A 12,889-nucleotide genomic window follows, 5' to 3' on the forward strand; every position below is an offset into this window, starting at 1 on the left:
CCGGGGTACAGACTGCTGACCACAGGCAGATGCCAAGCTCCCCAAAGCAATATCGAGAGCCTCTCCCTGAAGACTCCCAGGCTGAGAGGGTCCCGGGTGACCTAGGACTAAGGACATTGGCCGACTTCCAGAAGGGGCCCCCCCAAGCCCTAACCTCTTCAGCTAAAGCATGCGTCTTAGCCGAGCCCCTGCCCCAAGCCTCTGATGACAGGAAAACAGTAAGTATGCTTGCTTTTTGTTTTCCGACGGCCTTGGGACTGTGAGGAAGGATGGTCCCCTCAAGACTGGGAGTGGGCTTTACGGTTGGGACAGAGCGTCAGTGGATAAGAGGAGTCTAGATTATAACTTCTGAAGACACGTTCCGCTCTAGAGTCTACAATTCTTCTTAAAAGGGTGATCTTTCTCAGTTGAAAGGGAGGGAGGTCTCCTTTCAGCTCAATCCAAATTTATCACTTACGCCGCCACAGAGAAATTATCTGCAGAAAATTATCTTCAGAAAAACACAAAAGACGCGGATTGTAGATCCAGCTGTGCACTAACCCGCTACGAACAGTGAGCACGAGGTTGCTCTCCCTGGGCCCCGGGCCTTGTTTTGAATGGCATTCGAACCCTGCCGACCTCTCAAAGGGTCAAGTACTGTGGTCAAAACACCAAATGTTCCACGTGCTGACCGCGGCTGCCTTTAATTCTTCGCTTCCGCCCATGCCTGGGTCCCCTAGAAAGTGCCTACCTAACATGTAGTAAGTTGTTCAGATACTTAGACAATTATGATTAGATTCTTAAAAGTTGGGGCCAGTACTATCCCCCCCTTCTAGGTCTGCCCACCTACAGTCTTCACTTTGCCCCTAGAAGGCCTCCTGACATTGACGGGACCAGGTGAAGGGAGCTGGCAGAGTGCTGGGGGCTCTGCCGGCCTGAGTGCAGGGTTCTCCTGCCTCTCGGGCCCAGCCCCCGGCGCCACCTGCAGCGGGGAGAAGTCTCTGGGTTCAGTGTGGTTGGTGACTGTCTTGCTGAAGCAGGGGAAAGGAGACTAACCTCTGCTGAGCACACACTCCGTGCCAGGCCCCTCAGCTTCTCCTCACAACCCCTTCGAGTCAGTATTATCCCAGATTCACCAGTGAGGCTCAGAGAAGTTACACGCTTTGCCTGAGGTCACACAGCTCGAGCTTGGTTGGTCTGAATCACTCGTGCTCCCCAGGAATGATCTCTCCCAGGGATTTTTTGGACCCCTGTCTGCCTAGTTAAGCACAGAGCCTGTGCCCCATACCCGAGGGGAAAGGACTATTGAAAACCCGGCCTGAAGGGGTGCCTCGGCATTGAGGGAAGCAGAGACCCCAGGAGGCAGCAGCGCCATCTCGGGCTGCCAAGGCTTCAGGATCCCAAAGTCGGAGCAGGAAGTGGCTGCCGGGAGCCATTCCCTAATGGTGGGCCTGTTTTGTGTTAAAGAGCCCTCCTGTCCCGTGAATACGGAACTCCCCCGGGAGGCAGGAGCAAACATGCCGTCATCCGCATGTGGATGGCACGAGACTACAGACAGCTGTTCCATTCTCCAGGGCCGGATCCTTGCTCCTCAGACAGGAAGGCCCGTGAGGCCATGGGAGTCACTCCACCATCATGACGGACACCCGTCCTCACCCAGGTGTGGGAAAAGGGTCAAAGGCAAGGATGGAGCCTGCTCTGTCCCTAAACTGGTATAATTATGCCTTGTCTCTAACGAAGAGACTGAAAACCGTCTGAAAGAATGAAACCATCTCCCTACAACATCTTAATACGTATAGTGTTTGAAAAAATCGGCATTACCCTGGAAACCTGGGAATTTAAATTATTCTAAGGATAAGACACCTGTCCAAAGAGCTAATAATCACTTCGTCCATTTAGATAATGTGTATCAAGTGCCTTCCGTGGGTGAAAATGCTGAGGAAATGGGCAGAGAGGTCCTTGTTCTCAACAAGCTATAGAATAATGGCTCGTTAAACAAGCACCCAAGTATGTGAATAGTTAAAACTCGGGTAGAGCACAACAGGGAACCCCAAGAGGGAGAAAAGGGAAGGTCCCCAGGAATGGCCTCGGGGGAAGTGCCACTCGGAGCGTGAAAAAGGAAAAGCAGGCCCTGACCTGGCTCTTCACATGCGTTCTCTCTCAGACCCGTATGGTGGGTATCGTTATCCCCATTTTTCAGATGGGGAAATGGAGGCAAAGAGAGGGAAGTGGTTCGACAACCAATCCTGTAAAGGCTTGCAAGTCATCACTATGTCATACAGTCTCCCAGGCGTCTTACTTTGCCCTGTGACACCAGTAACAGTGTGCTCAGTGTCACCTTAGCGCGTGAGGCATGCCAGCCAGCTCCCAAGCCCCCTCAGATTCCCCTTGCCCACCTAGCCGTGGGTCCTGGTGTGCCTAGAGTGAACTCTGTCCTGTCACTGGCCCCTGCCACCCAGTGGCAGAATGGGATCCCAGGTCAGGCAGTGGTTCTGAGTAGACATAGGAATGATCAGCTAGGGCTGGGGGATTCGGGGAAAGCTTCCTGGAGAAGGGTGGGATCCAGACAGGCCCGAAGTGGAAAAAGGGTCTTCCAGTAATGGGAGGGGGCTTCACACACGCAGAGGCCCAGGAACAAAGAATGGAGCACGGCTACAGTGTAGCAGAGATGGGAGGCAAAGAAAACAGGGTCCGGTTTGCAGAAAGCCTTAACCGTCTGGTGGAGGGGCTGGAACCTGGTCCTGATGGGAGGGATCTCATTTGCTTGTGTCAGCAAGGAGGTCAGCAGGGCTGAGCTGGGGAGGGAGGGTGTCTGGGCACCAGGCTGGGAGCCATGGCTCTGTCCCCATCACAGCATCTCTTTCAGATTTCTCTTGGTGATGCACTTCTGAGTGTTCTGCTGAGGAACGATGGGAAGTCAGCCCAGCAGGGGGAAAGCCCTTCCAAGCCCAAGCCTGAGCCCCTGTGTGCAAGGCCAGGGGCCTGAGCCCATGCAAGCAGGTAGGCCGAGGGCCCCGGGGCAGCCAGGCCCTTCCTGAGCTGCCACTCCAGCCTCAAGTGTCAATGAGGACCTGCCGTATACCAGGCCCTCCCCATGAACCACACAGCCGGGGTCCCTGCTCTTAGGAAGCTTACATATTAGTGGTCAGAACATTAAACCAGATAAACTGGAAAATGTGAGAGTGACCAGAACTAACCAGGAGCGTGTGATGGTCCCCCAGGCATCTCCCATGGCTTCCCTCCTCCTAAACCAGTTTATCCAGAGCCTGAGCTGCAACCCTAAGACCAACCCACGTCCATAGCTCTCCAAAGCTGCACCGTCCATGACGATAGCCACTAGCCTTATGTAGCTATTTCAGTTTAAACTGAAGTTAATTAAAATTAAATTAAATATTCAGCTCCTCAGTAACACCAGCCATATTTTAAGTGCTCTTCAGCCATTTGAAGCTAGTGGCTACCTTACTGGGCAATACAATTATAGAAGATTTCCATTATCGCAGAAAGTCCTACTGGGCAGAAATGCTCTTATCCTGAGAGGTGCTGTGACATACTTGAAGCAAAATAGAGCTATGATGATTGGAAAAAATGAGTTCATGCAACGCATGGGCTGAACCTGTAATTGTGGTTTTCTGAGGCAGTCCTGACTAAAAAATGCCAGTTTTTAGGACGATTAGACAATCTAAGTATCCTGCAATATCTAGTACTTTGATGTCAGAGCTACAGCCCCAGTTTGTTTCTTGTTCCCTGAAACAGCCCACAAATCCTTTCTCAAATCACATTCTGATTTGGTTTCGATAATGTATTTGTCAGGGTTCCCCAGAGAGACAGAACCAGTAGAATGTATGTGTGCGTGTGTGTAAGAGAGAATTTATTTTAAGAAATTGGCTCACGCAGCTGTGGGGTGGCCAGTCTGAAGTCTGCAGGGCAGGCCAGAGGGCTGGAGACCCAGGGAAGAGTTGATGCTGCAGAATTCCACAGTGGAGTCTGGAGGCAGGATTCTCCCTTCCTCAAAGGACCTCAGCCTTTTTCTCGTAAAATCTTCAACTGACTGGATAAGGCCCGCTCACATTGTGAAGGGTAATCTGCTTTATTCAAAGTCTACTGATTTAAATGTTAATCTCGTCTCAAAAATAGTGTCACAACAACATCTAGACTGGTGTTTGACCAAGTATCTGGGTGCTGTGGGCTAGCCATGTTGCCGCATAAAATCAGCCATCAGAGATAACAAGATTACTCTAAACCAAGCAGCACTTCTAGGAGGAAGGACACAGACACACAGTTAACAGAAGTAGAAGACTGCAGAGCCACACTGGATATCTGTGTTTGGCAGGCTCTCCCCAAAACTGAAAAGTCCTCTGCAATGGCTGGGGCTTCCTTTCTGCTCCTCAGCCCCCATCCCCAATATCCACCTTTCTTTTTCTTAAATACTCTTATTTTTTATTAATTTTTTTTCTTTTTGGCCGTGCTGCACAGCCCGTGGGATCTTAGTTCCCCGACCCAGGATCGAACCCGCAGCCCCGTGTTGGAAGCGTGGAGTCTTAACTACTGGACGGCCAGGAAAGCCCCAATATCCTGCTCCTCTCTTTAACAGCAGCCTCCCCTAGCCCCCTTGGTCATCGATCGGCACCCTGGACCCTGTAGACTCCTGCTGGGGAGGCAGTTGCCTCCTTCTAGCCACACAGTGTGCACCGAGAGCCTGGGGCCCAGCAGGCCCTGCAGGAAGAGATCTGGAAACCACACAGACCCCCACCTCATTTCCTCTGAATCTAGCCACAGGCAGCGGCCCCGAGGCTGCTCTGAGTCATGCCCAGGATGCTGAGGGGGTGACCCCCCGGCAGGTGTCCTGGGGCCCTCCTTGCTTGTGGGAACTGAGGGGCACTGTGTTCCCCTCTCTGTCAGGGTCTCCAGGGGACGAATGGGCTTCTCTCAGTACTTCTACCCCTGGTCCCAGCAGGAGCATGGATTCTGGGCAACTCCTTTGTCCATCAGCCTTGCATCATCCAAAATCTACGAAGGTTCTACCCCATGCCAGGCCTTGTGCCAGGACCGGGGGACACAGTAGTGGACAAGACGGACACAGTCGCTGTGTTCAGGGACAGTCAAACCTCAGAGACAGGTGCTAAACCAATAATCAATTACAACTGTGTTAGATTTTGATGACAGTGTTTTAAGGGACTCTGACCAAGAGTGTGTGCTGAGGGGCTCATCAGAGAAGAGACGTTTCATCCAAGGAGTGAAGGATGAAGGTGACTCAGCCGCCGGAGGGGACCCATCAGGGGGACAGCATGTGCAGCTCAGTGGCTCCTGGGGTGCAAGGCCAGGGCTTCCAGGAGGGGGAGGGGCCCTTCTGGCCACCTGGCTCTGTTCTTGTCAGAGGACACCCTCCCCAGACTTACTTGTACCGTGTATTCGGGCATCAGGCAGGCATTTCCCTGCACCGAGGGATGGCCAGGCCCTACGTTCCGAGGAGCTCCTGTCTGGGGTCACCACGGGGGTCTCCATGTGTGTCTGGGAGGACATGTAGGAACTGGTCCATTTCCACAATCACAGTCTCATTCTGCCCATGTCCCAGAGGCCCTCAGCCCGCATAGTGTCCAGCTCTGTGTCTGCCCCACCCGTCCCCTGGGTCCTTGTCTGTCCTCTGCTCTCCCTCCCTCACTTCCTGGGGCCCCAGCTCTGTCTAGAGGGCCTCACAGAGGCCTCTTAGCCTCTGAGGAGCATCTGTGAGGCACATAAACCTTTCTTGCTGACCTCACTGCTTCTCATAGCCTAACGCAGAGACCCCTACTGAGATGGGGTAGGAGGAAGAGAAGGGAGGGCGCTGGGGGGTGGGTGAAGGGCGCCCTGCAGCCCGTGTGTTTTCAGGAGGTCTAGGTGGTCGGGGCAGGCTGGTCCCGGAGCTGGGGACGAGGGGATGAGCATTCTGTGCTCAGGGAGCCGCTTGCCACCTGCTGTCCAACCTCAGAATTGGACCTCAAGGCCACCACGTGCTCAGGACCAGTCCTGAGGGTGGGGTGCGGCGGCTTGGTGTCCTGTCTCTGTGACTCCCTCTCTGAACGCCAGCCTCCTGGGGGGGGAGTCTGGGCCTTTCAGAGACGTGCTGCTGCTGTCCAGCCCAGTCCTCCGGGCCCGTGGGAGGACAGGGACGGGGTGACGTGGCGTAGGAGCTGTGCCCGCCCTCCCCGGCAGACTGCCCTGTGCAGCCTCGGTTGCCTTGCTATGCAGTGGGGCTGAATGGAGGTGACACATACAGCACCCGTCAGGCCCTGACACAGCAGGCGCTCAGGAAGAGGTAGCAGGTGTGTGACCAGGACACTTGACTGAGACACACATTCCTGCTGGGCGTCTGCTCTGGGCCAGGCCTGTCCCAGTGGGCCCTGGGGCTGCACCTCTTCTGAGGGGGCAGCACAGACCTACGCCTGTCGCTCTGAACAGAGGTCACGGGAGAGCCACTCTGCCCACGTGCACGGCACTCCAGAGTTACAAAGCCCGTCCAGGTCAGTGATTTCCTGGGCCCCTCCGGGAGCCCTCCCCCTCCCATGGCCGCCTCCCAGCCCCTCAAAGCTAGTCCATCTGGTGGCCACCTCATCGGTGCCTTTCAGAAGCTGAGCTCAGAGATCCAGGCTGATACCTGCTTAGAGCTGTCGGCTTTAAGCTTGCTGAATTCCTTTATCAGAATCTCCTGTGATGATCTATATAAAAATGGGATTGTAGCCAGGAGCCCCACTCCTCTTGCCACACCAATCCTTTCCCCGAGGGGCCCCCAAGAGATGTCTGGGCACCCCCAGGGCTCTGCAGAGCCCTATGGAAAAGCATCAGATTCCAGGTTGCCATCCCAGGATCCCGGCAGACATGCCGCCCTAGGGTGCCCGTGGGAGGATTGATGGTGGGAGCCCAGCCTCCACTGGAGCTCATGTCTGGCCAGAGGGTGACCATCTCTGTCCCTCCATCCAGAGAGGAGCAAGGCCAAAGCTGTGGCCTTGGGCAGTTTCCCAGTAGGCGAGCAGGCAGAGCTGTCTCTGAGACTGGGGGAGCCATTGACCATCATCTCTGAGTAAGTCCCCCTGAGGGCATGGGGCGGGGTGCTCTCTCCCCTCCCCCGATCCCCGAAGATGCATTAGTGGGAGGAGGGGCCCCTTCCAGGGGAAAAGAGCATGGACTTTTGTGCTGAGCTCACACAGCACCGTAATGGTGGGATTTTAGGCAGCTTGACACACCTGTAGGGAAAAGCAGTGGGTGCGCAGGGCCTTGCAGGGGGACCCTGAATCAGGCCATTCACTGCCCAGGAGGTACCCAGACTGGCTGGTGCAAGGAAACCTGGGAAACTCAGGTGGGATGGGTGGCCACAGGACCTAACCTGGAGGGTCCTTGTGAATCCCAAATGAACGGTGCCCAGGGCCTTGGCCCTTCTGAGAGGGGTCCCCTCGCCCTTCTCTCTCCAGGGATGGAGACTGGTGGACGGTGCTGTCGGACATCTCAGGCAGAGAGTACATCTGCCCCAGCATCCACGTGGCCAAAATCTCCCATGGGTGAGTTCACACCCCAGGCCCTGCCTCTGGGGAGCTTCCTGCTTTCTCCTCCCACGAGTGTAGTTCTTCACGCCCAGTCTTATGCTGAGCAAAGCTGGGGTCAGGGGAAAATCAGGCCCAGACCCTGCCCTCCAGAGGAGCTGACGACTGACTCTTAGGTCAGCCTGTGAGACATGGAGCCCAGAGGAGAGGACTTGGCAAGGCCTCATGGAGACGGGGCACCTGGGCTTTGGAGGGTGGCCGGGAACCTGGTGGTGGAGAATGCTGGAAGGGACTTGCAGGAGGTGGGGACAGCCTGCGTAAATGTCCCCAGAGAGCCTCCTCGGGCTGCCCTTCCAAGAGGCACTTCCTCAGGAGGGCTGGACTCGGGGACGCAGGGTCTCTCAAAGAGTGTGAGCCATCCCTTGCCCAGAGTAAGTGACAGACTGACTCCAGAGCAAATTCTATGTCGAGAGAGAAAGGCAGTGAATAACCTGGAGCAGGGGACATGTCACTGTGTGCTGTGACAGCCACGCTGCAGTTCTGAGGAGAAGCACGGCTCCCACACTGGATGGCCTTCCTTTCTGAAGCTCGTGGTGTGTCTGGCTCTGAAGCAACATAGGATCCCGAGACATGTGGACACATCGTAGAATCAGCTCGCGTCTCCCAGTGGTCTGGGCCTGCGGGGCAGGGTTTTGCCTCCACAGCCTGGCGTGAAGTTTAAACAGAGGAAACACCGACTACCTCCAAGAGTCCTCTTTCCTTGCCTGCGCTTCATTTATAGCCTCGATTTTCATAAATCGTATGAATGATGTATTTTATTTACTATAAAACTAGGCTCAGTTTGCTGCTGGCCCCAAGAGAATCACAGCTTCTCTATGTTATTTACTTGGAATCAACTCAACCCTGGCTCTGGCATTTCACAAAATGACAGGGAGGCAACCATTTCCATCAAGTTGGCTTCTGGAGGCTTTGCCTGGGACCCCCGGACATGACTCTGGGGACAGTAAGAAGCTGATGGACTGTAAACCAAAACATGCCTGCACGACTCCTTGAACTTCTCACTGCAGTGAAGTCCTTCATGGACACACATAGGTGAGGGATTAAGTGAAGCGAGAAAAGGAAGGTGTGGGCTCAGAATTATCAACAATCCCAGCATTGGAAGAGGCACGTGTGGCTGTTGATGGGCTACGTGATTTTTTCCAAAATTTTAGAATGTCTTGAACATTCTAGTTCCAAACTTTCTACTCATGAATAAGCTACAGTGGAAGTTAGATTTCAGTGATAATGAGTAAATGTTCACCTGCATACCTTTTGGCTACAAAGTTAAACTTTAAACTGTTGAAATAAAATATTTACTAAAATTAAAAAAAAAGAGGCAATTCTTGGAGAGGTGAAGGCTTAGACAGGTGAGTGGATGGTGTAGGGGTGCTGGAGGAACTGGGCAGTGAGAGGAGAGGGTCTGGGATCACTTCACCTGCCCCCAGACCCTAACCACTTGGGAATGAGCTCTTCAGTTAGAAAAGGCTGGGGCTGACCCCATGAGATGGTCCTGGCTCCAGGGGCCTCGGAGGTCAAGGACAAAGCTGGGGGCCCTGAGAGACCTGAGGCCAGCTCTTCATGGGACGTTAGGAAGTCTGAGGCCCACAGAGGGAAGAGAGGTTCCAGTAGAGTCTTGGGCCACCCACCCCCAGGCTGACCCCAACCCTCTCTCTGCTCATCTCCCCACCCCCAGGTGGTTATATGAGGGCCTGAGCCGGGAGAAAGCTGAGGAACTTCTGCTGCTGCCTGGAAACCCAGGAGGGGCCTTCCTCATCCGGGAGAGCCAGAGCAGGAGAGGTGGGTAAGCTCAGCCTGCCATGGGCTTTTCCCTTTCATGCCAAGAGCCAGGTGTGATGTGACTTGGGGGTAGAGGTAGGAGGCCACATGTGGAGGGCTGGAGACCTGGCCTTGGAGTCAGGCAGTCTGGCTGACTGACCACATGTTGCTGCTGTGAGAGCCTATCAACAATGGGGCAGGGCTTCCCTGGTGGCGCAGTGGTTGAGAGTCCGCCTGCCGATGCAGGGGACACGGGTTCGTGCCCCGGTCCGGGAAGATCCCACATGCCACGGAGCGGCTGGGCCCGTGAGCCATGGCCGCTGAGCCTGCGCGTCCGGAGCCTGTGCTCCGCAACGGGAGAGGCCACAACAGTGAGAGGCCCGCGTACTGCAAAAAAAAAAAAAAAAAAAAAAAAAACAATGGGGCAAATAACCTGCATTTCTAAAAGTGGTGTGAATTGCCCACGGGAGGGATCCAGCTCGGCCAACACTTTAGCAACCAGGACTCGTAACCGAGTATAGTCACAGGACTTCTCTGCCTTGACCAGCAATGATTTCTCCCTCCCCAAGACACAGCATGACCCTGATCTCTTGACAAGGTCTCTGTGCTTTGGGGTCACCAGCCAGTCGGAGCCAGAAAACCCACTAGGAGCCACCTCATGATCTTCCTTTCTGTGCTGTGCAGATGGGGAAACAGAGGCCCACAGAGGGATAGGGACATGTCACACTGCATGTTCATATGGGACTTCTCCTACCCCAGGTGCAAACAAAACACGAAGTCGAGTCTGTCTCTGATGCCCCTGCTTGTCTCTGAGCTGCCCCGAGTCCCTTACAGCAGGGACAGAGAGGGACGTTGAAGGAGTGGCAGTGCCCTCGTTTATGTTAGGCTCTGTAAATGCCTTCAAACAACCCTGTGGGGACTGTACTTCCAATGTCCCCATTTTACAGATGAGGAACTGGAGATTTGGGGGAAGAGAAATGATTTGCCTGGGGAGACACAGCTAATAAGTGCAGAGCTGGGATTCAAACCCCGCTGAGGTTCATCGCACTTCAGACACCCAAGAGAGGCCCACCTGTGACAGTAATGGTAGCATTACAAGCACAGGGGCAGACTAGGGAGAAGCTGTTCAGGAGTGAGGACGGGCTGCCTGTGCTTCCCTTAACTGAACTCACTTTGATGTGTCATCAGGGTCCTTTGCTCTCTACTCAGTCTCCCTCCTGGGGCCCCTTCCAGTGCGTGTCTTTGCCTCTCCTTCCCTTCCTTTGGGAGCCCCCTGGGTTGACCTCTCCCCAACCCCTCCTACTATTTTCCAGGCAGCGCCAGCATCTCTCACATACACCCATAGGCAGGCCAGGGTGGGGGGCTGGCTCAAGTGCAACAGCTACAAACAGGAAACCATAGCGGTGTTGTTGGGGGCGGGGGCACTGTAGACCGGGCCCCAGTGAGTGTGAGAAGCCACAGGAAGTGCTCCGTGCTCAGCTGCCCCTCCCACACCCCTTCTCTGGCCTGGTTCAACCCCAAGAGCATAGTGAGCAAAACTTATTGCCTCTCTGAGCGCCTTTTCTAAGAAGGCACATATATAAGAGGAACTGGTGGAGAAATAAAGGAGAAAGCAGATTAAGAATCCATGGGATCTTTTCTTTTTCCTTGCAGTTTTATTGAGACATAATTGATACACGGCACTGCGTAAGTTCAAGGTGTAAAGAACCCATAGGATGTTTAAGGATCCGCAAAATTGCTGGGATTAAGGTTAGATTTGACTCTGAGGTTCCCCATAGCAACACCAAAAAGGGATAGATCAGAATGCAGCTCTCATTATCGAAAAAGGAAGAATTTGCCAATTCTGCAGGAAGGGCAATTTCCCAGTACTAATTTCTAATCTCTCATCCTGGGCTTCCTTCTGGAGAGTGTTTGTTAAGCTGCAGGTTACAACCCATTTGTGGGCCAAGAAATCAGTTTGGTTCAGTGGTTATAGACCAGTGGGTCTCAAACCTGGGTGGGCATCAGAACACCTGGAGGGTTTTTAAAACAAAGAACTGGTCCAGCTTTAAGAACCACTGATCTAGACCTTGGCTGTGTGTTGGAATCATCTGGGGGAGATTTATAAATTACTGATGGCTGCACCCCACCCCCAGAGTTTCTGATTTAATTGGTCAGGGGTGTGGCCTGGGCCCTGGAAGCTACAAGAGCCCCCCAGGTGATTCTGATGTGTAGCCAAGGTTGAAACCCATTGGTTTAGTGGATCTGGACCAGGGAGCGTTGAAAGTGAAATATAGCTGAAAACATTAGGATGCATCACTGGGGTTGGGGAAAATATTGCTTCACCAAACTTTTTGTTTTTGATAATTTTAAGTGTGTTCTGGGTCACTGTAAAATTTCATATGTGGTTTGTGGTCAAAAAAAGTTTGACACTAAATCTGTACGGGCCCGAGTGACGCCACAGGATGGTGGTTCTCAGACTTGAGTGTACAGGAATTGTCAGGGGATCGTCTTGCTGATGCACTCTTAGGCCCCGCCGCAGACCTGCCAAATCAGACTGCGGGGTACAGAGGTCAGAAATCTGCTTCCTTCACAAGCTCTCCGGATGGTTCTCATGTTCTTTTAAGTTTGGAAACACAGTTCCAGTCTAGGGAACCCAAAATTAAGTAATGAGAGACAATGTTTTTCATGTTTACATAATGCATCTTGTCATATATAACGGTAATTAACTGTTGACCAAGTGAGTGAGTGATATCAGGATCAGCTCTTCTTTGGCCCAAGATTGAGACGTACCTGTGGGAAGGGAATTCTGTAGGGGCTTTGAGCCTGTGGGTGGACCAAGGCGGAAGGCCTGGGGCCACTAAGCTCCCAAGAACACTACTCAAGAGTCTGGAGGGGGAGGGGAAGACCCCCCATCCTCCCCAGAGTCCCTCTGGCATACCTGGTTGTGTTCTAGGCCTGGGGGGAGCCATGGCAGGGCCCAAGTCAGGCCGAAAACCTTGGTGTGAGAAGGGGCACAACGAGTTTGTGGAGGTCCCAGGACTGCTCCAGAGGTCAGCGCCAGCGCCAGACCCCTAGAGCGTCACCCTCTTGCCTTCCTACTGTCCTACTATGTGTCTGTACTGTGTTGAGCATTGCAAGAGAGACTGATGAGCAAGACACGCTTCCTGCCCCTGAGGGACTCACCTCTGTGATTCTGTCAGCCGACAAGCACTTAAAAGCATCTCCTCTGAGTCAGGCCTGATAAGTTGTGATTCCTGCCCTCAGGCTTCAGACAGTCAAGGGTCCAAGGTGCAGCATTCTCGAGGCTATCAGCTTCTTAGAGGTCTCAGAAGAAGTTCAGAGGGTCCTGCTAGACCTACGTCCCCCAAACAGGTTTTAACGTGCTCCCTCACACCACTGTGGACCCCTCCCCTCCTCCCGGCATCATCATCAGAACCTGGGAGAACATGGCTCCTGAGCCCACAGGTCACTGCAGGCCAGGGTGTGACACTGGCTAAGCCTGCTGGAGCTTTCTGGAATCTGGGACCTCATACTTCCCTTGCCTTTTTCCTAGTGGGTCTCCCTCCAGGCCCTGCACCCAGCCTTAGCTCCTACCATTCCTT

At 53.7% G+C, this 12,889-nt stretch overlaps 1 protein-coding gene across 1 annotated transcript in view; it reads left to right on the plus strand.

Annotated features, from left to right (window-relative positions):
- The window catches only part of SLA2 (Src like adaptor 2), a 23,615-nt gene continuing 10,726 nt past the window's right edge, over window positions 1–12,889 (plus strand). The window contains 5 exon segments of the mRNA XM_060125211.1: window positions 1–218; window positions 2,846–2,979; window positions 6,934–7,033; window positions 7,422–7,508; window positions 9,223–9,326. Of these exon segments, the coding sequence (XP_059981194.1) occupies window positions 2,889–2,979; window positions 6,934–7,033; window positions 7,422–7,508; window positions 9,223–9,326 (382 nt within the window). The 5' untranslated portion in view covers window positions 1–218; window positions 2,846–2,888.

Source organism: Lagenorhynchus albirostris, chromosome 15 (genome assembly GCF_949774975.1).
Source record: "Lagenorhynchus albirostris chromosome 15, mLagAlb1.1, whole genome shotgun sequence".
Classification (NCBI taxonomy): Eukaryota; Metazoa; Chordata; class Mammalia; order Artiodactyla; family Delphinidae; genus Lagenorhynchus; species Lagenorhynchus albirostris.